The 26,056-nt window shown below is 50.1% G+C and overlaps 1 protein-coding gene across 4 annotated transcripts in view; it reads left to right on the plus strand.

Moving 5' to 3' along the window:
- Positions 1 to 26,056, plus strand: part of NLRP1 (NLR family pyrin domain containing 1) — a 98,069-nt gene that overhangs the window by 71,023 nt on the left and 990 nt on the right. The window contains exons 10-18 of one of the 4 annotated variants that reach the window (XM_055256974.2): positions 1,501 to 1,590; positions 4,469 to 4,560; positions 7,165 to 7,257; positions 7,578 to 7,740; positions 10,436 to 10,659; positions 19,378 to 19,640; positions 20,152 to 20,289; positions 23,249 to 23,390; positions 25,620 to 25,664. In XM_055256974.2, the coding sequence (XP_055112949.2) occupies positions 1,501 to 1,590; positions 4,469 to 4,560; positions 7,165 to 7,257; positions 7,578 to 7,740; positions 10,436 to 10,659; positions 19,378 to 19,640; positions 20,152 to 20,289; positions 23,249 to 23,390; positions 25,620 to 25,664 (1,250 nt within the window). The remainder of the gene's footprint in view (positions 1 to 1,500; positions 1,591 to 4,468; positions 4,561 to 7,164; positions 7,258 to 7,577; positions 7,741 to 10,435; positions 10,660 to 19,377; positions 19,641 to 20,151; positions 20,290 to 23,248; positions 23,391 to 25,619; positions 25,665 to 26,056) is intronic. The other 3 variants (XM_055256976.2, XM_055256975.2, XM_055256977.2) reach the window with 3 other exon arrangements.

The raw sequence follows: 26,056 nt of genomic DNA on the forward strand, positions 1-26,056 counted from the left end.
GTACCCAGGCCAAGTTGGGGAGAGTAGTCCAGGCCAAGGGATGGTGTGGGGAAAGGCCCGGAACAAAGAGGCACTTGAACCCTGGAGAGCTGAAGGACCCTGAGCGGCTGGAGTGGAGTGAGCCCCCAGCCCTCATTTCCCATCCCGTAGGCCCCAGAGATTCTTGCCCTTCCCCGAGGAGCCACCCCCACACTATCTCTGGGCCACATCCGCTCCCCTCCCCTCCCTGGGAGCAAGCCCACAGGTGGCTTCTGTCTTGACACTTACCTGCGGCTCCTGCCACGTGCTCAGGGAGCAGACAGGGGCTCCAAACCCCCACATCCAGCGCCTTCTCAGAGTGAGTCCAGGAAGCCTGGGCCTTGGGCTTTCCTCAGCCAGGCCTCCCAAACCTAAAGAAGTGGTCAAGGCAGAATAACAGAAATAAATAGTCCACATTTGGGTTCTCCTGTAGCTGACACTGGCCATCTACAACCATGGGAACTCCATCCCGAGGGGGCAGCACCTTTGCACCCCAGCCTGCTGCTCCCCACTGAGTGTTTTTGGCTATCACTACCTCCCTTATGCTGAAGAGCCTCTCTCCAGAGCTTGGCCATGGCAGGCAGATGTGGCTTCGGGCCCCAGCTCAACACTTACCTGTCAAACCTGGGCTGCTTCTGAGGGGGTTTGCTCTCTAGAGTCCCGAGTAGGTTTCCACCTCCTTCCCTCCTGGAGCCGGGACTTAGTTGAGAAGAATAACCTTCTACTTTAAGGGCTGCGCTCCTCCCCAGGGGCAGAACAGCTCTAACAGCAGTAGGGGAACGAATGCAGAGCCCTTCGCAGGAGGCAGGGTCTTTTCACCTCCTCCTTGTCTGGGCCTCAGAACAGGCAGGGCAGGATTAATTCATCCTTTGTAGCAGATGGAGGACACAGAGACACAGAGAAGACAATCAGCATCTCACATCTGGCAGAAACCCCAGACCACAAGGCCTGGGAGGATGGAACCAGGACTGTCTCTTCCCAGCAAAACTTCCGACCACTGGGAAGAAAATCCCAGGACCCAGTTCTGAGGTGGTCATTTTGAGGCCATGGGGAAATCCCTGGCAGCCAGCTGCAGAGACAGCCTCTGCCAGTGAGAGCCACCTCACCCAAGGCCACATCTCCTTCCTGGGGAGGCCCACATCCGATGACTGGCCAATGTTGGGGTAGAAAGGCCCAGCCCCTCAACCCGACTCCTTTAAACAGCTCTAAAGGATCATCTCCCAGAGTCAGCGGAGGCCTCCATGGAGACTGCCTCACAGCCCACGTCTCCCCGATTCCCTCCCTTCCCTTGCCCTGGCGTTGACCCAAGAACACACCCTAATGAATCTCCTCACTGTACCCTCCTCCTCAGAGCCCGGCTCCCAGGGAACCCACCCTGAGTCTGCTCCTTCAGAAGGTGGCAGGTCCTGGGATTCTGGGCCCTGGGGACCTGGGGACCACATGGGGGATCCCAGGAGGACCCGGCTTCCTTTGTGCTTTCAGGCTGGACCAGATGACTCTGAGCGATGAGATGAGGCAGCAGCTGAGGGCCCTGGAGCAGGAGAAGCCTCAGCTGCTCATCTTCAGCAGACGGTAAGGGGGGTCCCCAGAACTCCCTCTGGCTAACCCAGGCCCAGGGCTGAGCAGGAGACAGGGAAAGAGCCATGGGGTGAGAGACAAACACAGCCAGGGAGAAACCCAGAAACCACAGCAGCCAGAGTGAGGTGTGCTTGTCTGTGCAAATAGAGTCAAATCCCCCCCGCTTCAACTCTTACGTTAGACAAACAAGGAGAGGAAAACATGAAAAAGTAAGTGGGCTAAAAAATTAGCCAGGCGTGGTGGCGGGTGCCTGTGGTCTCAGCTACTTAGGAAGCTGAGGCATGAGAATCGCTTGAACCCGGGAGGCGGAGGCTGCAGTGAGCCAAGATCGTGCCACTGCACTCCAGTCTGGGCGACAGAGCGAGATTGCATCTCAAAAAAAAAAAAAAAAAAGCCAGGCACGGTGGCTCACGCCTGTAATCCCAGCACTTTGGGAGGCCAAGGCAGGTGGATTACAAGGTCAGGAGATCAAGGCCAGCCTGACCAACATGGTGAAACCCTGTCTCTACTAAAAATGCAAAAATTAGCTGGGTGTGGTGACTTGCGCCTGTAATCCCAGCTACTTGGGAGGCTGAGGCAGGAGACTTGTTTAAACCAGGGAGGCAGAGGTTGCAGTGAGCCAAGATCGCATCATTGCACTCCAGCCTGGGTGACAGAGCAAGACAACATCTCAAAAAGAAAAAACAAAGAACAAGAAAAAGTCAGTGGGAAGGTGAGCCAGCAAACCCCCTGAACCCAGCACAGCATGATACCAAAAGGCCTCTAGTCCAGGAATCCTTCCATGAAGAACAGAGAAGGTTTGGAACAATGAAAGCTATGATCACAAGAGGGAGACAAAGACAGAGAGCGCCTGTGCCCTGGGAAAAAGACCACCCTCGCCATCACCGTCACCCACCACCCTCACCACCACCACCACACACACCCCTGACTTGAGGGGCAAGCCCCGGGGCCAGGAAAGTCCATCTTCCCTTCCCGGAGGAATCTGCTGCAGCTCCCACATTCTCCCAGTTGGGTGCATTTCCACCTGACAGTGAAGCACATCTGTCCCCAGGTTCCTGGCTGCTGTGGCTCACCTGAAATGGAAGGAAAAGAGCTCCTAGGCTTAAGAGGAGCCATTCATTCATTGAACAAACATTCCCTGCAGACCCATTATGTGTTGGGCACTATTTTGGGATCTGAGGACACAGCAGTGAACAAGAAGGACACAGCCCACCCTCCAGGAGCTTAGTCCAGCAGGGAGACAGGCACAGGTTATCCCACGAGTGTCTGCGCAAATACACCTGGGGTCAGTGTGAGTGCACCTATGGGCCTATTTGACCTGGTCAAGAGGATCTAGGCTGAGCTGTGAAAGAAGGACAGGTTGGCTGGGCCCAAGAAGGAGTGGAATCCAGGCAGAAGTAAAGGCTCTGAGAGAGAAAAGAGTTTAGCCCCCTGGAGGAATGGGAGGCCAGGCGTCAGAAGCAGCTACTCAAAAGTGTGGTCCATGGACCAGCAGCATGAGCATCACCTTCACTGGGAGCTCGACAGAACTGCAAATTCTCAGGCCCCACTCCAGACCCACTGAATCAGAATCTCTGGAGTGGGGCCCAGGAATCTGGTTTTTTTTTGTTTGTTTGTTTGTTTTTGTTTTTGTTTTTTTGAGACAGAGTCTCGCTGTGTCACCCAGGCTGGAGTGCAGTGGCATGATCTCGGCTCACTGCAAACTCTGCCTCCCAGGTTCAAGCCATTCTTCTGCCTCAGCCTCCAGAGTAGCTGGGACTACAGGTGCACGCCACCACACCTGGCTAATTTTTGTATTTTTAGTAGAGACGGGGTTTCACCATGTTGGCCAGGCTGGTCTCGAACTCCTGACCTTGTGATCTGCCCGCCTCAGCCTCCCAAAGTGCTGGGATTACAGGCGTGAGCCACCGCACCCGGCTGAATCTGTGTCTTAACAAGCCCTCCAGATGATTGTTAAGCACAGAGTTTGAGAACCAATGGACTAGAGGTCAGTGAGCAAGGAAAAAGGGGCCCAGGTGACATTGGAGGGTGACAGAGGCCCTAGCAAGCCCTTTTGGACTATGTTAAAAACTTTCCATTTTCCCCCAGAAGCAATGAAGAGACATTACAGGGCTGCAGCAGCCAAGTGATGGGTCAGGTTCCTATTTTAAGACTGGCTGCTGTGTAGAAAATGGGTGGCAGAGGGACCCGAGCAGAAGCAGGGAGACCTTTCAGAGGATGCTGCAGTGGTGCGGGCCACAGAGGCCAGGGCCTGGGGCTCGGGTGGAGGTCACGGAGGTGGAGGGAAGAGAATAGAAAGAAGAGCTATTTGGGAGGTGTTGTCAAGGTGATCGGCTCTTAGAGTGGGCGAGGAAGGAGTTGGGATGACACCCCAGCTCTAGCCTGGATGCATGGGTGGATGGAGGCCGCTCACAGAGACAGGGACCACAGAAGAACCACAGGATTGAGTTCAAATTCGGATGGAGTTTTTTTATTTGTTTTGTTTCGTTTGAGACAGGGTCTGGATCTGTCACCCAGACTGGAGTGCAGTGGCACAAACTCAGCTCACTGCAACCTCTGCCTCCTGGGCTCAAGTGATCCTCTCCCACTTCAGCCTTCCAAGCAGCTGGGATACAGGTGCATGCCACCATGCCCAGCTAATTTTTGTATTTTTGGCAGAGATGAGGTGGGGATGTCTCACTGTGTTACCCACGCTGGTCTCGAACTCCTGAGCTCAAGCTATCCACCCATCCCGGCCTCCCAAAGTGCTACAATTACGGACATGAGCCACTGCACCTGACCCGAGGAGGAGTTGAATTTTTAGTGGGAATGTCACGTAGACAGCCCTCACTTCCTCCAAGATCTTAGGCAGAATGAACAATTCTTTGTCCAGGAAACCAAGTGTGATGATCCCTATTGAGAGCCTAGATGCAGGAGAGACAAGTAATAGCACGTCCTCACTCAAGCGGCAGAGACTCGGATCAGGTAGTTTGAAGGGGCGAGGCTGGGGGCATCATGACAGGGGTTGGGGGAGGCCAGCTGTGGGAGGTCATTCCCTCCATCCCTCTGCCCCTAATGTGGGACGGGGCAGGTTTCCTACCTGAGAGGGTGCTACCCCCACAAGAGAGCTCCCACTCCTAGGAACTGGCCGGATTTCTGTTTCCTTCTCTCCTAGACTCACTGGTTGGTGCTGCCCCTCTCCAGAACATCTGTGGCATGTATCAAACCCTGAACGAGGGTCCAGCCTCCCATTCTTGGCTGCCAAGGCTTGGGAATCACATCTCCATCTTTGCCCTGCCATCTTAAAAAAAAAAAAAAAAAAAAAGAGTCTCACTCTATTGCTGGAGCGCAGTGGCATGTTCACGGCTCACTGCAGCCTCAACCTCCTGAGCTCAAACACTCCCACCTCCGCCTCCTGAGTAGAACTGGGACTGTAGACACACCACCACGCCTGACTGATATCTTTCTTTTTTCTGTAGAGACGGAGTCCTACCATGTTGCTCACGGCTGATCTCAAACGCCTGCGATGGAGAAATGCTCTTGCCAAGGCCTCCCATCCTGGGATTACAGGCAAGAGCCACGGTGCCTGGCCCCTTTCATCTTTTCAACCATGTTCCTCTCTCAACCTGCCCACCTGAGCATGCTGGGGAGAGTGGCACTTCTGTTCCAGTGGGGAAGGGGAGGTGGGCGGAGGCTGGGCTGGAGGCATTGGAGGGGGGCTCCCCAGACAGGCAGGCAGGCAACCATGGAGCAGGAGCAGAAGCTGCAGACACACTCCCTGCCATGGTCCAGGCAGGCCAGCCTTGGGAAGGGCCCCTTACAGTGCAGCCATAGGGGCTGGGGAAGGCCAGGCGGGAGAATCTGGAGCTGACCGCTGCTTTGCTGTTTCAGAGAGAAGCTTCCCAAAGGTAATAGTGGTGGGACCCTGGCACGTGCATTCTCCTGACTCTCAGTGGTACCTGCCTACGAAGCCTTTGGGGACTGACGATGACTTCTGGGGCCCCAAGGGGCCTGTGGCTACTGAGGTAGTTGACAAAGAGAAGAGCTTGTACCGGTGAGTGAGGGGGCTCTGCTTGTCCCAGGCTGGCCTCCCGCACCCCACTGCCCATCCTGGGTCCCCACAGACAGTCAGCACCCACCACACCCCGCTGCTCACACTCGCCACTGGGTCCTCCTCTTGCCAAGACAACAGGCAGGGACAGGGCTGAGACACCAGGTGTGTGCTTTTCATGATGGAAAGATGTTTTCTTATGAAACTTAAAATTTTCAAACATACACAAAAATAGAGAGTACAAGGAGCTTCCATGTACCCATTACCCAGCTTCAGCCGCTGTTTTGCCAAATTCTTTTCAGCTGTTCACTTTCCCCCTCTGATATTGTTACAGTATTTTAAATCCAAGACATCAGGTGATTTTACCCTTAAATATTTCATTACGCATCTCAAAAAACAAAAATAAAAACCTTTTCTTCCATAACATAACTACAATGCCAATATCACATCTAACAAAGCTGACAATAAGTCTTTCATTTCATCTACTCCCCAATCCATATTTAAATATGCTCAATTGTCTAAAACGTGTTCTTGCAGTCAGTGGTTTTTTTTTTGTTTGTTTGTTTGTTTTGAGACAGAGTCTCCCTCTGTCACCCAGGCTGGAGTGCAGTGGCACAATCTCGGCTCTCTGCAACCTCCACCTCCCGGGTTCAAGCAATTCTCCTGCCTCAGCCTCCCTAGTAGCTGAGACTACATTCGCACGCCACCACCCCAGGCTAATTTTTATATTTTTAGTAGAGATGGGGTTTCACCGTATTGGACAGTCTGGTCTTGAACTCCTGACCTCAGGTGATCCACCCGCCTCGCCTCCCAAAGTGCTAGGATTACAGACATGAGCCACTGCACCCAGCCTGAGAAGAGTTGAATTTTAAGTGGGGATGTCATGTAGACAGCCCTCGCTTCCTCCGAGACCTTAGGCAGAATGAACAATTCTTTGTCTAGGAAACCAAGTGTGATGATCCCTAATGAGGGCATGGATACAGGAGAGACAAGTAATAGCACGTCCTCACTCACGCAGCAGAGACTCGGATCAGGTAGTATGAAGGGGCAAGGCTGGGGGCATCATGACGGGTTGGGGGAGGCCAGCTGTGGGAGGTCATTCCCTTCATCCCTCTGCCCCTGATGTGGGACGGGGCAGGTTCCCTACCTGAGAGGGTGCTACCCCCACGAGAGAGCTCCCACTCCTAGGAACTGGCTGGATTTCTGTTTCCTTCTCTCCGAGACCCACCGGCTGGTGCTTCCCCCCTCCAGAACGTCTATGGCATGTATCAAACCCTGAACCGGCGTCCAGCCTCCCATCCTTGGCTGCTAAGGCCTGGGAATCACATCTCCATCTTTGCCCTGCCATCTTAAAAAAAAAAAAAACAAAAACAGGGTCTCACTCTAGTGCTCAGGCTGGAGTGCAGTGGCATGTTCACGGCTCACTGCAGCCTCAACCTCCCGAGTTCAAACAATCCTCCCACCTCCGCCTCCTGAGTAGAACTGGGACTGCAGACGCTCACCACCATGCCTGGCTGATATTTTTCTTTTTTCTGTAGAGACGGAGTCTTCCCACGTTGCTCAGGCTGATCTCAAACCCCTGGACTGGAGCAATCCTCCTGCCAAGGCCTCCCAAAGTGCTGTGATTGCAGGCAAGAGCCGCGGTGCCTGGCCCCTTTCATCTTTTGAACCATGTTCCTCTCTCAACCTGCCCACCTGGGCATGCTGGGGAGAGTGGCACTTCTGTTCCAGTGGGGAAGGGGAGGTGGGCGGAGGCTGGGCTGGAGGCATTGGAGGGGGGCTCCCCAGACAGTAGGCAGGCAGCCATGGGGCAGGAGCAAAAGCTGCAGACACACTCCCTGCCATGGTCCAGGCAGGCCAGCCTTGGGAAGGGCCCCTTACAGTGCAGCCATAGGGGCTGGGGAAGGCCAGGCAGGAGAATCTGGAGCTGACCGCTGCTTTGCTGTTTCAGAGGGAAACGCCCCAGAGGTAGCACAGGTGGAACCCTTGTGCCTGCCTTCTCCTGCCTCTCAGGGCGACCTGCTTACGAAGGCTTTGGGGACTGACGATGACTTCTGGGGCCCCACAGGGCCTGTGGCTACTGAGATAGTTGACAAAGAAAGGAGCCTGTACCGGTGAGTGAGGGGGTTCTGCTGGTCCCAGGCTGGCCTCCCGCACCCCACTGCCCATCCTGGGTCCCCACAGACAGTCAGCACCCCCCGACTCACACTCGCCACTAGGTCCCCTCCTCTTGCTAAGACAACAGGCAGAGACAGGGCTGAGACACCGGGTGTGTGCTTTTCATGATGGAAAGATGTTTTCTTAAGAAACTTAAAATTTTCAAACATACACAAAAATAGAGAGTACAAGGAGCTTCCATGTACCCATTACCCAGCTTCAGCCGCTGTTTTGCCAAATTCATTTCAGCTGTTCACTTCCCCTTTGTTATTGTCACAATATTTTAAATCCAAGACATCAGATGATTTGATTTTACCCTTAAATATTTCATTATGCATCTCAAAAAACAAAAATAAAAACCCTTTCTTCCGTAACATAACTACAATGCCAATATCACATCTCACAAAGCTGGCAGTAAGTCTATTTCATCTACTCCCCAATCCATATTTAAGTTGCTCAGTCTAAAACGTGTTCTTATAGTTGGTGTTGTGGTTTGGTTTGGTTTGGTTTTGAGACAGAGTCTCGCTCTGTCACTCAGGCTGGAGTGCAATGGCACAATCTTGGCTCACCTCAACCTCCACCTCCCAGGTTCAAGCAATTCTCCAGCCTCAGCCTCTCTAGTAGCTGGGACTACAGTCACACGCCACCATGTGTGAAAAATAAAAATTGTATTTTTAGTAGAGATGGGGTTTCACCATATTGGACAAGCTGGTCTCAAACTCCTGACCTCAGACGATCCACCCTCCTCAGCCTCCCAAAGTGCTGGGATTACAGGCATGAGCCACTGCGCCTGGCCAGTTGGTATGTTCTTATCAGGATCCAAACAAGGTCCACTCGTTTTATTTTGTTTGTTAATGTTTTTTAAATCTCACTTAACTCTCTTAATCTGTATGCTCCTGTTTTATTAACAGCCACTAATGAGCTAAGGACTGTACTAGTAGCTGGGAACCCTAAGATGAATATGGCAGCCCTGCCCTCCCAGGGCTTACAGTCACACTAGTAGTAATTGTCTATAGTCATACTCATGATCTCTTATGTAACATGTTATATAAGATAAGGCTTGAAAGGGGAGGTACAGGAAGCTGAGGAAGGATAAATACGGTGCGGCACAGGAGGGGGGCCCGGTCCCCCCATGGACGAAAGTGCCTTCCCAGCAGCCCCTGTGCAGGGTCCTGGGATACTGGCATCCCTCATTCACACCAACAGTGTGTGTCACGCCTGCAGGGAGCACCCCAAAGCAGCAAGAAGGCCCAGAAGGGAAGATGAGGCTTGAAAGGGGAGTAGAGGCAAGTGTAGAAAGAAAAAAAGCGGCGTGGCAGTGGAGGGGGGCCTGGGTCCCCTGATGGATGAAAGTGCCTTCCCAGCAGTCCCTGCACGGGGCCCCAGGGATCTTGGAGTCCCTGCTTCGCACCCACGGTGCATGTGGTGCCCACAGGTGGTACCTCAATGCGGCAAGAAGGCCCATATGGGAAGATAAGGCTTGAAAGGGGAGGTAGAGGCACCTGTGGATGGAAAGAAAACGGCGTGGCAGAGGAGGGGGGCCTGGGCCCTCCCACGGAGGAAAGTGTCTTCCCAGCTAAGGACTGTGCTAGTAGCTGGGAACCCTAGATGAATATGGCAGCCCTGCCCTCCCAGGGCTTACAGTCACACTAGTAGTAATTGTCTATAGTCATACTCATGATCTCTTATATAACATGCTACCACTCACCAAACACTGCCACAGACATCATCTCAACCAGGAGACAGCGTCACTCCCAGCTCACACCTACAGAAGCTGGGGCATCCCAGGACCCACTATTAACCCACGTGAGGAGCCTTGGGAAAATCACTTCTGATCTCTATAAAAGTGTTGTTTTCAATTCTAAGGGTTTAGCATTAATATTAGCACATATGGCCAGGCATAGTGGCTCATGCCTATAATCCCAGCACTTTAAGAGACCAAGGCAGGAGGATCACTTGAGTCCAGGAGTTCAAGGCCAGCCTGAACAACATGGCAAAACCTTGTGTCTACAAAAATTACCAAAAAAATTAGCTGGGCCTGGTGACATGTGCCTGTAGTCCTAGCTACTCAGGGAGCTGAGGTGGGAGAATCGCCTAAGCCAGGGAGTTCGAGGCTGCAGTGAACCAAGATCAGGCCACTGTGCTCCAGCCTGGGCAACAGAGTGAGACCATATTTCCAAAGATGATAGATAGATAGATAGATAGATAGATAGATAGATAGATAGATAGATAATCTTAGCACATATATTGTTATTAATTATTGGTAAATAGGCCCTTTACATATATGAACACTTGTTATTTCATCATTACCATCATTGCCGTCATCAACATAGTAGAAACAGTTCACTGCTCCCAGGCGTGTACTAAGCTGTGAGCATGCATTAAGTCACTTATTCTCATAACTAGGAGATGGGAGCCACAGTTACTCCTACTTACAGATGAGGAAACCAAAAACGGGAAGGTTAAATGACTTGCTCAGGGATCCACAGTCAAGAGCAGAAGAGCCAGGACTAAAATGGAAGGCTACCTGATTCTGAAGTCTGGGCTTGAAGCCACTGTACCGTATCCGCAAGCCCCTGCATGGGGTCTGGCATCCAGCAGGTGCTCAGTGAGTTCGTGCAATAAGTGTCTGCCTCTCCCTCTTCTTCCCAGAGTTCACTTCCCTGTGGCTGGCTCCTACCACTGGCCCAACACGGGTCTCTGCTTTGTAGTGAGAGAAGCGGTGACCATTGAGATTGAATTCTGTGTGTGGGACCAGTTCCTGGGTGAGATCAACCCACAGCACAGCTGGATGGTGGCAGGGCCTCTGCTGAACATCAAGGCTGAGCCTGGAGCCGTGGAAGCTGTGCACCTCCCTCACTTTGTGGCTCTCCAAGGTAAACAACAGGGAAGGATAGGGAGGAAGGTGGTGGTAATTATGGGCCTGAAAGGGAGTGTAGAATGATGATCTCCTGGGAGAGGGTGTTGTGGCTTCCTTAGAGGGGCCGGGGTTGGCAGGGGGCGCAGGTTATGGAGATGGGGACTAAGATTTTCGTGCATTCCACTCTTCTCTGGACGTATCCTTTTGAAACACATCTCCCAGCCTCATAATTCTATCTGCCTAAACTTACTTGAAAGTTTTCATTAAGTGTCATTTATATAGACTATATCACTGAAGGTCCCAGCAGGAAAGAGACGATATGCTCAGTTGAGATTTTTGAAGAAGCTTTTCAAAGACGGGACCATTTACAAAGTAAGGCTAAGTGAACTAACGAAGAATGTTGGGGCAACAGGGACTAGCAACAATAGGAAGCCGTCAGTACTCCTACAGGCAGGGGGAAGAAACAGTGTCATCAGACTCCATCTGAGAGCTGGGGCCATGAAAGAGGGGCTTCCCATAGAAGATAGTAATCATACAGTATGATTTTATGTCACCTCCAAAGACTTCCCACAGACTTCCAAGAAATATCAGCTGACAGTCAAAAATCTCACAAAGGGGAAACAAGGCACCAGAAGTAAGAGCCAGCAGAAACGACAGATACCAGAATCAGTCCCTTAAATCCTTCAGATGCTGAAATTATCAGAAAAAGAACATAAAATAAGTGTGTATAATATGACCAAAAAAAAAAGTAACCTTAAAACTGTCGGCAAAAAGCAATGAACCATTAAAAATGACAAATCAAAGTTGGAAACTAAATTGACTAAAAAAAAAATGAAAAAACAAGGCCGGGCGCAGTGGCTCGTGCCTGTAATCCCAGCACTTTGGGAGGCCGAGGAGGGCGGATCACGAGGTCAGGAGATCGAGACCATCCTGGCTAACACGGTGAAACCCTGTCTCTACTAAAAATACAAAAAATTAGCCGGGCATGGTGTCAGGCGCCTGTAGTCCCACCTACTCGGGAGGCTGAGGCAGGAGAATGGCATGAACCCAGGAGGTGGAGCTTGCAGTGAGCCAAGATCGCGCCACTGCACTCCAGCCTGGACCACAGAGCAAGACTCTGTCTCAAAAAAAAAAAAAAAAAAAAAAAGAAAGAAAAAACAATCAAGTAACTTGTAGGATACCATGATAAGTCCTAATATATATCTAATATATCTAAATGGAATTCCAGAAAGATATGATAGAGAGAAGGGAAAAAATGGAATATTCAACAAGACAATTGCAAACAAATTTCTGGAAGTATTGAGACATATGAGACTTCTCAGAATGAGAAACCCCAAAACTGCAATGCAGGAAAGAGAGAGAGAAGGGAGAGAAAAAATCAAGATTAGTCTCATTAATGTGAAACTACAGAATAACAAAGTATGAGGGAAAGTCTTGACAGCAGCCAGAAAGAAAGGATTATAGGTGTGAGCCACCGTGCCCAGCCAATGTCTATCAATTTAGTGAGCAAGTTAGAAGAATCTGATGTGTCCCCATGTCAAATCATGACTCCAATAGAAGCTTCATTTAATTGCTGATAAAATGATTTGATAAACAATTTATGTTACAGCTTACATCAGTTATAAGCACTTTTATGATTTGTACAGTTTAGCTAGATGTTAAATGGGTTTTTAATATTTTTTCTTTTCTTAATTTATTTCCCAGGAATAGAGGTAAATGAGAATTTATTTTTAATTTCTCATTTATGTTAGTTGATATGTTATAGTATCATCCCAGTAGTTCAATGTATTTTTAGTATCACCTCGAAATAAAGGTATTAACTTTTACAGTATGCATATATTAAGGTAATCGAGGCATATATATAAGAAAAGTTATTTAGAAGCTAGTAGAAAGAGAAAAATGAAATGAGAAAACTAAAAAGCAAGGAACTGCTCAGTACCCAGAACCAGGAAAGTCTTGTTTGCTGAGGCCACAAAAGTTCAGTAAACAATTCAAGCTGCACACCAGGAGGAGAGCATGGGGCAGGGGAATAGAGCCCCGGGGTCCTCAGGATCCCTGGGACACCTGGTTTAACAGTCAGGGTCATATGGGCATTCCCTAGGGAAGATCCCAGACTAAAACAGAGTAGAGGGATGAGATGCAAGACAGCTCTGGAATTGTAGAGGTCCGTTTAGAAAGGAAGAGATTGAGGAGAGGAAACTGATGGCTGAAACAAGAAGCTGGGACAAGTTACTTGTTCCCACCTGGCAATCTACAGAGTAATGAACACAGCCACTACCACAACCAGCCTGCCTCTTCCACAAGTGAGACCGTGGCCAGGGCTCCCCAAGTACTCTGTCAAGAAGAGAGGGGCCTGGCTAATAGAGTCAGTGCACTCAGCTCTGTCGTAGCTCTGCCCATGACCAGCAGCAAAAGAACTTGGCTTGCCCCAACCTGGGATGCTCAGGGCTGCACCACCACTCCCTGCTCTAACCAGGGTATTCCAGGAGAAACCTCATGCAGCTAAGGTCTGGAGCCAGAATGTACCACCAGGGCCCGAGGGGACAAAGTCTGCCTTCAGCTCCTCCTCCAGGCGCCCCCTCATTCCCCACTCTCAGAGGTGGATGAGTTGGCCCTCCCCATTGTGAGGACTCCCAAGCCATGCCCTGCTCAGTCTCCTACGTCCATCAAGTGGGCCTGGGAAACGGGATTTGTCCAAGGAATTGGGTGACCTTCTGAGTGCACAGGCATCTAGCTGAAGCCTGCCAGGCTGACAGCCAAATCAGAATAGGAATGAATTCACTGTGCTTGTGGCACTGTCCTTTGTGGCACTGGAACTTGGCCAGTAAGAACTGTGAATAGTAACTGAGCATCCTGTGCCAGGAACCATGCAAGGTAGTTCCATATATATTAATATCATCTCTGTTTTCATAATGAACCGGGAAATTAGGCACTACAGTTTTCCCTTGGTGTACCAGTGAGGAAACTGAAGCCGAGAGAGGTGAAGACCCTCTTCCAGAGTTGGGATTCTATCCCAAGTCCTATTTATCCCAGGCTAAGAGCTATACCCCTACCCCTCCCCAGTCCTGCCCAAGCCCATGTCCCACCAGCCTTCTCTAGACCAAATTCTGAGCCTCACCTTGTGGCCAGATAGGATTTACTCCCTTTGGACTCTGTACACAAGCTTGTACAACCTGCGGCCTGTGGGCCACATGCGGCCCAGGATGGCTTTCGATGAAGCCCAACATGAATTCGTAAACTTTCTTAAAACATTATGAGACTTTCTTGCGAATTTTTTAAAGCTCACCAGCTATCATTAGTGTTAGTATATTTTACATGTGTGGCCCAAGACAATTCTTCTTCTTCCAGTGTGACCCAGGAAAGCCAAAAGATTGGACACCCCTGCCACAGAACAAGAGGCAAAATGCACAGAGGCCACTTTTAGCTGGCCATGCCCAGCCAGGAAACCAATCCCTGGGGCCGGGCAGGGCCCCTTCCAGAAATGCTTGCTGCCTGCTGTCTGGGCTGCAGCTGTTCATTGCCCTGGAAACGATGACCTCACTGCCTGACACAGGGTCTGATTTAGGACTTGAGCACTGGTGCTTCATCACTGTCGTCGCTGAATGGGTGACGAGTCATTAACTTTCCATGGTGAGTTTTCTCCCACTGTAGCTAGAGCTTGGGGCTTTCAGCCTCTCAGCTTCATCACCATGGGCATGGGCATTCTCACCCTCCCGCAGAACCAACTCCAGCAGTCGTAGGGCCCAGCACAAAATGAAAGTGCGGAGCTCTTCATTCAAAAATGATTAAGAATGTCAAGACCACCAAACGTGAAACCAAGCGCCAGGCCCTGCTGAGCTCGGGACCCTGTGTGACTGCACAGGCCACACATCCATGAAGCTGGAGCTGGCCTTGTCCTTTGGGTCCTTCGTTCCCCCACCCACCCATCTCCTTCAGCACACACAGACCTCTGATATCCACACAACCCTCCCTCCAAGAGGAAGTGAGTTCCCTCATTTTTGTCACACTTGCTCCTCTCTGTGCTGCCCGTGGGAACAAGAACACTTCACACAGACACCTGAGTGGGGTCTCTCCCCATTCCCATCCCCTCCCCCTGCCCACCCACTCAGGAGTTCAACCAGATGAGATGGCTGGAAACCACAGTGATATACCTCAGGCCTCAAAACTGCTGGCTTCCTGGAACCAACACTTATTGAATCGTATAACGATATAGAGTCCCAAAACTCAGATTCAGCAAAATGGATTTTCAAAATGCCTTAGTGGCTGGGTGCAGTGGCTCATACCTGTAATCCCAACACTTTGGGAGGCAGAAACAGGAGGATGACTTGAGCCCAGGAGTCTGAGACAAGCCTGGGCAACATAGTGAGACCCCATCTCTACAAAAAAGATACTAAAGAATTAGCCAGGCATGGTGGTGCGCACTGTAGTTCCAGCTACTCAGGAGGCTGAGGTGAGAGGAGCACTTGAGCCCGGAAGGTCAAGGCTACAGTGAGTCATGATCGTGCACAGCACTCCAGCCTGGGTGACAGAGCAAGACTCTGCCTCAAAAAAAAAAAAAAAAATTTAGTAGCTTTTTCTTCCCAGACCCCAAGAGTTACCAAGAGGACTGGGCCAAGTTGTCTGAGGAAGAAACAGAAAGAACCACCACAGCCAGGTGGATAGATTTGGTCAAGCTGCATTTTATCTGTAATACGAGCACGTGGCCCTTATTATCCCCAGGGCTTTATAGACACAAACCCAGTCAATGTGCACAGTGACACCGGGAGGGGGATGCTGTTATCAGCCCCACTTTACAGATGATGCACAGAGAAGGCAAGTAATCTGCTCAGAGTCCCACAGTTGGTAACAGCCCTTGCTGGGAGTCAAAGCCAGGCAGTCCATATCATTTAGCTGCTCCGCTAGACAACCCGCTAGTGCCCTACCTTCATGTGATGTGGGTCCCACTGTCCCTGCTTGAGCAAGAGAGCCACTGTGCCCCTCAACAACTCACCTGAGCCTGGAAGGTGCTGACCACACACACTCAGCAGGAAGGGCACGGCCAAGCATCAGGCCACAGGCCCAAGGGCAGCATCTAAAGGAGGGAGAGTCCCCAGGCCCCTGGACAGCAGGAGCAGCAATGTTCCAAGGCAGACACCAGGCATGCGGCCGGGAAAGGAGGAAGGAGCTGACGGGCTTCCGCTGGCGGAGCACTTGTGGTGCTAAGAGCCATTGTTCTATTTGCTGTCTGTATTCCCCATTGGGCCACAAGCTCTGGAATTGCAGTGCCCGTGCCTATCCTGTTCACAGCTACATCCACAGGGCCTGGCACATTGTCCATACTCAATAAGCTTTTGTGTAATGAGCAGATGCAAAGCCCTGGACCCCAGACCCACAGAAACATGCCTACCTCACGATAGCTTTTTCTAAATTTTTCTAGTGCAACCAGCCAAAGGCAGCGTAGATCTTTCTGCCAGTGAGACTTGCCCCAGTCAACACTCAACCTTCTTCTCCTTCAGACCACAGTCTTCCCCATTGCTTCCCTTCTCTCTCCAATCTATCAGCACAAATATACTGTCAGGTTTGGATGAGGTGACTCTACCACAATGTATGGAAAGGGCAGTATGTGCAAGAAGGGTGGTGACCAGCTCATCTTAACACTGACAGTCCTGCACCCCCAGGAGCCCTCTCGGTCCTGGGCAGGCATGGACAGTTGGTCACCCTAGCAAGAAGGTAAGTTGGAGACACTCAGCACCTTCTGGAATTCAGCAAAAATTCAAGTGGCACCGAGCATCTGTTAGTGCCCCAGACTGTGGTCAGAGTCCTGAGATCTGGTCCTAGGACCATGGCTGGTTGTGTGGCCTTGGAAAAAGCACTTTCCTCCCAGGATTTCAGCTCCCTCAACTGACATGTGAGGACATTCCAGTGCTTTGGAGGTCAGGGTGAGACCATCCATTTACTGCCAGTGATGGCAATGCAAACCAGCATCGCCTCTTGGAGAAGCAACTGGGGGGTGAAGGAAGTCATACCATCTCACACGCTTTCCTCATCCCTTGGTACTGATTGATTTCAAGGCAATAACACAAGGGAAATAGAAGCTTTCTGCAGAATATGTGCATTGCAGGTGCTATTTATCATGGTGAAAAGTTGGAAGCAATCTCAACACTGAAATGAGAAACAGGCTGAATCACAGGGTGGTGCATCCACTAGCAGGGATCATATACTGTGGTAATTAAATGGTCTGACATCCTTGCAACAAGTTAAACTGTCACGGGAAACAAGAGACAAAGTGTCATGGACTACAATAAAAATAGGAAAAGGTGTTGCTGCAGAGAAAGACTGTGATGCAGGCGTCCCATGCTAAGAATAGTTATACTGTGGCCAGGCGCGGTCTGGGAGGCCGAGGCAGGCAGATCACCTAAGGTCAGGAGTTCAAGACCAGCCTGGCCAACATGGTGAAACCCCCTCTCTACTAAAAAGCCAGGTGCAGTGGTGCATGCCTGTAGTCCCAGCTACTCGGGAGGCTGAGGCATGAGAATCACTTGAACCCAGGAGGCGGAGGCTGTGGTGAGCCAAGATCACGCCACTGCACTCCAGCCTGGGTGACAGAGCTAGACTCTGTGTCAAAAAAAGAAAAAAGAACAGTTGTATTGTTTGATTGGTAAGATTCATAGGTGAATTCTTCCCCATTTTTTCAGATGATAGATACCACTGTGACTTTATTTTCATCCCAAAAATGCAGTTAAATGAGAAAACTTAAGTAATGGTCTTCATGGCCCCTTCTGGGATTGACATCTGACTAAGGGCTTTGTCCAGCTTGCTGGATGCCTTGTTGCCCAGAAACCACTTGCATTGCAGCAGTTACCAGGCAATGCAGGGTTGGAGCTGGGACCTCTGATCCCTAGGCCAGTGTCTCTCCCATTACCAGTGTTCATCCCTCAAGCTCTCTTGTAACTTCAACATCCTTGCCTGGCGCTGGTCAGAGACTGCAGTCAAAGATACCAATTCTGGCTGATTTAAGCAGAAAAGGGATACATTAAAAAGTTATTGACTAACTCATAGACTTAGCAAAAGGTTATGCAACAAATCTAAGCGGGGGGGAAGATAGTGACCCAATGACTCAGAGAAACCAAGGGCAGAGCCAAGGTCACATCAGGAAAATATGGAGACAGGCTGCAGGCACAGCTACTGTAAGACCCTCCTGCCCAGGAGCCACTGGGCTCATTTTCTTTCTTTCTTTCTTTTTTCTTTTTTTTTTTTTTTTTTTTTTTGAGACAGGGTCTCACTCTGTCACCCAGGCTAGAATGCAGCAGCACAATCATAGCTCATTGCAACCTTGAACTCCTGGGTTCAAGTGATCCGCCCACCTCAGCCTCCTAAGTAGCTGGAATTATGAGTGTGCACAACCACACCTGCCTCTCACTGGACTCTTCACCCAACTGCTACTGCCAGAATTCTCTCTGCATCTGTTTCACCCCTCTAGACTGGAGGTCCCAGTTAGAGACAACCACTTAGTCAAGTCTTGGTCACACACCTGTGTCATTGCTGCCAGGGAGTAGTAGCATCCTGAGTGGGGGGCTCGGCTTGCCTCCTGCCAAGACCCACACAGTGCTGGAGGAGGAGGCTCTTCCTAAAAAGAAGAGTTTGAATAGTGAGAGGCCAAACAGCTTGGTCACTCTATGTTCCCACTGCCCCTTCCTCCTCCTTGTTCTCTACCTGCCTAGTCAAACCTTCCAGCATCACTCAATGGTCTCGCATAGAGAATCCACACCAGCACAGGCAACTAAAGGTTCTATATCTTTCCCAGCTCCAGGGCCAGGGGCTGGGTTTGCATATAAGTTTGGCTCAAGGGTGATCCTTGAGCTTTACTTAGGAGTTCAGCACTGCTAAGTGCTCCCACCTGGTGGCACAATTTCCCACAGCCTCCAAAGGCCCCAGGCCTAGAAATGCCGTCTTCCCCATGCTGGGTGTCTTAGCCTGTTCAGGCTGCTATAACAAAATACAATAAACTAGGTAGCTTATAAACAACAGAAATTTGTTTCTCACAGTTCTGGAGCCTGGTAAGTCCAAGATCAAGGCACCAGCAGATTCGGTGTGTTGGTGAGGCCCATTCCTCATACATGGAGCCTTCTACCTGTGTCCTCACAGGGTGGAAGGGGCAAGCAAGCTCCCTTGAGTCTCTTTTGTAAGGGCACTAATCCCATTCATGAGAATCCCACCCCCATGACCTAATCACCTCCCATAAAACACCTCTTAATACCATCACCTTGGGGGTTAGAATTTCAACATATGAACTGTAGGAGGACACAGACATTCAAGACCATAGCACTGGGCTCCCCCAAGAAGGTACCTGAGCCTAAGCCCTGGGATCCTATGGTGCCAGCAAATCCTGACTCAGTAACAACACTATATCTATGCCTCTTGGGCTGGACGCAGTGGCTCACGCCTGTAATCCCAGCACTTTGGGAGGCCGAGGCAGGCAGATCACCAGAGGTCAGGAATTCAAGACCAACCTGGCCAACATAGTTAAACCCCATCTCTACTAAAAATACAAAAATTAGCCGGGCATGGCGGCAGGCGCCTGTAATCCCAGCTACTCGGGAGGCTGAGGCAGGAGAATCGCTTGAACCCAGGAGGTGGAGGTTGCAGTGAGCCGAGATTGTACCATTGCACTCCAGCCTGGGCGACAAGAGCGAAACTCTGTCTCAGCAAAATAAATAAAAATAAACTTGTGCCTCTTGAATCCATTCTTTTACAGGGGGCCATGTGGACACATCCCTGTTCCAAGTGGCCCACTTTAAAGAGGAGGGGATGCTCCTGGAGAAGCCAGCCAGGGTGGAGCTGCATCACATAGTTCTGGAAAACCCCAGCTTCTCCCCCTTGGGAGTCCTCCTGAAAATGATCCATAATGCCCTGCACTTCCTTCCCATCACCTCCATGGTGTTGCTTTACCACCGCCTCCATCCTGAGGAAATCACCTTCCACCTCTACCTGATCCCAAGTGACTGCTCCATTCGGAAGGTGACACTAAGAGCCAGAAAGGCTGGGCCACGGTGGGTTGACGGTAAACACAAAATGCAGCCAGAGAGCCCCCTAGAGGGTCTTCACCTGGGACTAAGGATGGGCCTCTTGTACATGAGAACCTTGAAGTGGGCAAACAATTCGTCCCTTCTCAGTCTTGGACTGGTCTCCTGCCTTTCCAAGGTATCCCCCTGCTAGGTTCATTGATCAATCACTGATCTTTGGACAGTTTCTTGCAGCCCCTGTCCAGGAATCAAAGGATTGGAGGCCTCCATGCCTGAAACTATAGCCTTTCTTCATTCTAACTGCGCTAACAATAACCCTATTCCTATCCTGAAGACATCAAAGACTAAGTGCGGGCTGTCTGTGTAGCAGTGCATGGGGGGAGGGAGGCAGGGGTGATATAGCCCCACTCTGTCCACACAAACACACAGATGCACCATCCCCCCTATTCAGACCACACTCCATGGGGCAGAAGCCTCCCTTAATCATTGTTCTTTATGTTCCGTAGGCCATAGATGATGAAGAAATGAAATTCCAGTTTGTGCGAATCCACAAGCCACCCCCGCTGACCCCACTTTATATGGGCTGTCGTTACACTGTGTCGGGGTCTGGTTCTGGTTCAGGGATGCTGGAAATACTCCCCAAGGTGAGCAGCCCAGTGTCTGCCTCTTCACTGGGAACAGAAGTCCTACCTGGGAATGAATGCCTGTGGGGCAGGTCTCAGGGCTTTCTCAGGGACAGGGTAAATCGAGGTTGAACAGAAAGTGAGTGGGATTTAGGGAAAGTGGGAATGCTTCCAAGACTGGGAGAAAGAAAGTCCGGAGAAGGGAGGATCACATGCAGGATGAGAAGGATGATGGGATTTGACTTGGGGGCACTGGGAAGAGTTTGGGCTATAGGTCATCAATGTCCTTCAGTCCAGACCACCAGGAACAAACCTGTAGTTGAACATACTGGGTTCATTGCAGTGGTAGAACACATATTATGGGGAACCATGGGGTATGTCAGTAAAGGGTGTTAGAAAGAATCTGCTGTAGGATTTGGGCCTTGGTTGCATACATTTGAGGAAGATCTAAGGAAACGAAGATTTTCTTTAGATTGGGTGTTGGTTCAGGCCACACGGAGATTTGCGGAAGAACATTTCAGGCAGAAGGAATGTGTGCAGAGGCATAGAGGTGGGAGCAAGCTTGATGCCTCCAGATGACAAAAAAAGAGGTCAGTATAGCAAAAGATGAGTCAGATTAGAGGCAGGGTCTTACCAGGCGTCATCTGGCCTGTTGGCCCTGGTGTGCACTTTGCACTTTGTTCTAAGTGCAATGGCAAGCTCTTGAGGGTCATAAACATGCTAATACAAGACCTGATTTACCGCCAGGTGCGGTGGCTCACGCCTGTAATCCCAGCACTTTGGGTACCGAGGCGGGCAGATAACTTGAGGTCAGGAGTTCGAGACCAGCCTCGCCAACATGGCGAAACCCTGTCTCTACTAAAAATACAAAAATTAGCTGGGTGTGGTGGTGTATGCCTGTAATGCCAGCTACTCAGGGGGCTGAGGCAGGAGAATCACTTGAACCCGGGAGGCAGAGGTTGCAGTGAGCCGAGAGTGCACCACTGCACTCCAGCCTAGGTGACAGAGCAAGACTCTGTCTCAAAAAAAAAAAGACCTGATTTACTTTCATAAAGATGCCTCTGGCTGCTGGGTGAGAATGAATGATAAGCAGGGAAGAGTGAAAGCAGAGAGACAAGTCAGAAGGCCATTATGGGCCAGGCGCAGTGGGTCATGCCTCTAATCCCAGCACTTTGGGAGGCCGAGGCGGGTGGATCACCTGAGATCAGGAGTTTGAGATCATCCTGACCAACATGGTGAAAACCTGTCTCTACCAAAAATACAAAAAATTAGTGGGGCATGGTGACAGGCACCTGTAATCCCAGCTACTCGGGAGGCTGAGGCAGGAGAATTGCTTGAACCTGGGACGCAGAGGTTGCAGTGAGCCAAGATCACCCCACTGTACTCCAGCGTGGGCTACAAGAGCAAAACTCTGTCTAAAAATAAAAATTAAAAAAAAAAAGGCCAGGTGTGGTGGCTCACTCCTGTAATCCCAGCACTATGGGAGGCCAAGGCAGGCAGATCACCTAAGATCAGGAGTTCCAGACCAGCCTGGCCAAGATGGCAAAACCCAGTCTCTACTAGAAATACAAAAATTAGCTGGGAGGGCCAGGCGCAGTGGCTCAGGGCCTGTAATCCCAGCACTTTGGGAGGCTGAGGCGGGCGGATCACAAGGTCAGGAGATCGAGACCATCCTGGCTAACACGGTGAAACCCCATCTCTACCAAAAATACAAAAATTTAGCCGAGCGTGGTGGCGGGTGCCTGTAGTCCCAGCTACTCAGGAAGCTGAGGTAAGAGAATGGCGTGAACCCGGGAGGTGGAGGTTGCAGTGAGCCAAGATTGTGCCACTGCACTCCAGCCTGGGCGACAGAGTGAGACTCCGTCTCAAGAAAAAAAAAAATTAGCCAGGAGTGGTGGTGGGCACCTGTAAACCCTGATACTCTGGAGGCTGAGGCAGGAGAATCGCTTGAACCTGGGAGGTGGAGTTTGAGTGAGCCGAGATCGTGCCACTGCACTCCAGCCTGGTCAACAGAGCAAGACCCTGTCTCAAAAAAAAAAAAATGCTATTGTGGTTGGGTACAGTGACTTATGCCTGTAATTCCATCACTTTGGGAGGCCACAGTGGGAGAATCACTTGAGGCCAGTAGCTCAAGACCAGCCTGGGCCATGTAGGGAGACCTCATCTCTATGAAAAATGAAAAAATAAGATGAGTATGGTGACGCACGCCTGTAGTCCCAGCTACTCAGGAGGCTGAGGCACTTGAGCCCAGGAGTTCAAGTCCAGCCTGGGCAACATGGAAAAACCCCATCTCTCTTAAAAAAGAAAAAGAGAAAAAAAAAATAAAAACGCTGTTGCAATACTGCAAGCTACAGTTGAAGGTCACTTGACCAGGAAGGTAGCGAGGGAGATGGAGAAAAGTATATGAATTCAGGGTTGATTTCGAAGGTAGAGCCAACAGGACCTGCTGGATTGCCTGTGTAGGGAAGGAGTTAAGCATGATTCCAAGTTTGGAGCCTGCATGCTCAGTGGATGGTCCTATCCTTTACTGAGTTTGGGGAAACTGGAAAGGGAGCACGTTTCGAAGACAGTGGGGAATCAAGAGTTCTGTCTTAGCTGGGATTTAGGAAAGGGGATGGATATAAATTTTTGTCAATTGACAGTGGGTGGAGTTTAGGATCCATTGGGAAGACAGGCTTTGGGCTGGAGAAATGAGGGTTTGGTTTCAAGATGGGGGAGGTGAAGGAAGGAGGATCTGGCTTAGGATTATGAGCACTACGTTTAAGGACAAGCCCTGACTTACCCATGAGGTACTCAGTTGTGTCCTCATCCTTCTGTGGGAAATTGGGAAAAGAGCAGTATCTGAAGGTGATGGTTGAATTCAGTACAGGGATCATCGGAGTGTCCTTATGGAGCCAAGCAGGGCCAAGAAGGTGTCAGGTGGGGAAAGACCTTCCATGCAAGATGAACAGGGGGGCAACTCAACTTTTTGCCTCTTCAGGAACTGGAGCTCTGCTATCGAAGCCCTGGAGAAGACCAGCTGTTCTCAGAGTTCTACGTTGGCCACTTGGGATCAGGGATCAGGCTGCAATTGAAAGACAAGAAAGATGAGACTCTGGTGTGGGAGGCCTTGGTGAAACCAGGTAAATCCAGGACAATTCCAGAGAGCTCAGAGGTGGGAGGAGAAAGAAAATCAATGAAGGAGCTGGGCACAGTGGCTCACGCCTGTAATCCCAGAACTTTGGGAGGCCGAGGCAGGCAGATCACAAGGTCAGGAGTTCAAGACCAGCCTGGCCAATATGGTGAAACCCCATCTCTACCAAAAATACAAAAATTAGCCAGGCATGGTAGTGCGTGCCTGTAGTCCCAGCTACTCAGGAGGCTGAGGCAGAAAAATCGCTTGAACCCAGGAGGCGGAGGTTGCAGTGAGCTGAGATCGCACCACTGCACTCCAGCCTGGACAAAAGAGCAAGACTGCGATCCAAAAAAAAAAGAAAAAGTCAATGAAGGAAAGTCTGTGTATGTGTGTTGGCGGTGGGGGGGGGAGGGGGGGCAGAGTGCACTATCACAGTTTATTGATGAGAAGAAATAGCCCACAGGAGGTAGGAGGTAGGTGGCTTTCTCAAGTTACATAGCAGTTGTTATGACTAGAATTTAACTTGAGTCAATCTGACCCTCTAAAATTTATGCTCTCTTCCATGCACAATGGTGCCTTCACAGTGCCCTTGAATTAACAGATGTCGACACACACAAAGCTTTTAGCTAAGTTTCTCATGATAGTTTGGGTGTGAGGTGGAAGAATAAGACCTAGATAGTCATATGGTTGTATGGGTTAAACCGATTTGGCAATTTCAGATACTCTCCCCTGTATCGCTCAGTATTTTTCAGGTAGACAAGAGGAAATCAAATAATAGATTTTCTGGGATAGAGAAAACTTATGGACTCTTAGTCTAGTACCAACACTCTAAGAACCCAAACCCTCCAAACAGTCCTTCTAGGACAACCATCCCTAGTCAGCTGTCAAAAAATGGTGAATCTACCTCCTGAACTGCAACAAGCTGGCTTCACAGTGTAGTGGAAAGAGGATGGGCTTTCCTGAATCCTGGCTTGGGTGCAACCACAGATGGAGAACTCACCAGCCCCAGCTTCAGACCTGGATTCAAAGCACTTACTTGCTGAGTGACCTTGGGAAAATTACTTAATTCATTTGAGTCCTTCATCTGTAAAAAGAGGATCATAATGACTAATTTGTAGGAATGTTGGAAAGATTAAACAAAGCGATGCCTATACATGCTTCATGCAGTAATCCTTAACAAATCATAGCAATATTACCTTTTTCCTCATGTTAAGCCAATCTCTGCCTCTTATCAGTCTTAATTCTGTCCCTTGGAACTCATAGAAAAAGTCTATCTCCTTCCCCGTGATAAAGCCATTTAGATTCTGGAAGACTGTGGTCATAGCATTCCTGATGACTCTTGTTATGCAAGTTAGACATCTCAGCTCCTTCCATCATTCGTCTTCTATTTTGGTTTGTAAATTCTTTGCCATCCAGTCACCTCCCTCAGTAGATGCTCCAGTGTGTGAATGAGTCAGAATTGACCCCTGGACTGTCCAGTCAGCAGAGAGGATGTGAAACACCCTCCTTTCTCCACCCGCATGGGCCCGGTGCTCCTGGTACCACAACCTGAACTCCCTCCCCTGTGCCCACCTTCCTGAACTGTGAGATCACACTGAACTTGGAGCCTGCTCAGACTCTCAGGCCTTGTACATGTGAGCTGCTGTGAACTTCCCCTTTCTCTCCTTTGCAAAGCAATTTTTAAGTCCCTTCATTTTTGTTGTTGTCTGTTTTTTCTGTTAAAATTCATTTGTTATTCCCATGTCCTAAGATTGCTTGATCTCGATTCTAGATTCTGACATCCAAATCCAGAACATACACCTTTGGTTGGTGCCAGTCTAGAAGGCTAAACAAGAACAAGGAAGTAGATTTCTGCTCAGAACAAGGAGGTGCTAAATAGTTCAAGCTATCTAGCAAGGGGTTTGGTTAGTTCACCAGGGATAAAATTCAGGCCAACATGGGATTAAAACCAAGTCTGGGATGTTGTAGGAGAAATTGCTGTCGCTCATTTGGACGTGTTCTATTACTGTATGATCACAGCTTTTGGGCCTGAGTTTCCCCATGTGCATAAGGAAGGGATTCACCTAAATAACCTCTAAGGACCCTTCCAGCTCTTACTCCAGATTCTACCAGAATTTGTCTGTGGCTTTTTTCTAAATCAAAGAATCTCAGAAGTGAGTGGGAGCTTGGAGGTGTATCGTGTGTGTTAATAACTTAGCACTGTTTCAGATGCACCTTCATCTCTGTTTTCCTCCAGGAGATCTCATGCCTGCAACTACTCTGGTGCCTCCAGCCTGCATAGGTCAGTAACAGCTCTCAGAGACCACAGGAGGCGGTGGCAGTTATGGGGTACTGTCTGGTTCTGGGGGGAAGGGAAGAGAGAAAGGAAGGGACTCATCATTGCAAACCTCACAAAGGGTCAGGCCCTGGAGAGCGGTGCATGGCCCCTCCCCATACCCCCTTGTCCTACCCACAGAGACCCTAGAATTCCTTATCTGACAGTGTCCAATGCGCCCAGCAGGAACCCCACTCCCGATCCCCACTCTGGCAGAATGCCAGGCTAGATGCTGGCATGAGGGAGGACACAGGTGCATTTCTGGAGGCAGAAGGAAGCGAGGGATGCAGAGATGAGAGAGGAAAGCACTGAAGGTGGGGATTGGAGGTAGAGGCTATGGTTGGAGCCCTTCTTTGTTC

This window comes from Symphalangus syndactylus, chromosome 20 (genome assembly GCF_028878055.3).
Source record: "Symphalangus syndactylus isolate Jambi chromosome 20, NHGRI_mSymSyn1-v2.1_pri, whole genome shotgun sequence".
NCBI classification, from domain to species: domain Eukaryota; kingdom Metazoa; phylum Chordata; class Mammalia; order Primates; family Hylobatidae; genus Symphalangus; species Symphalangus syndactylus.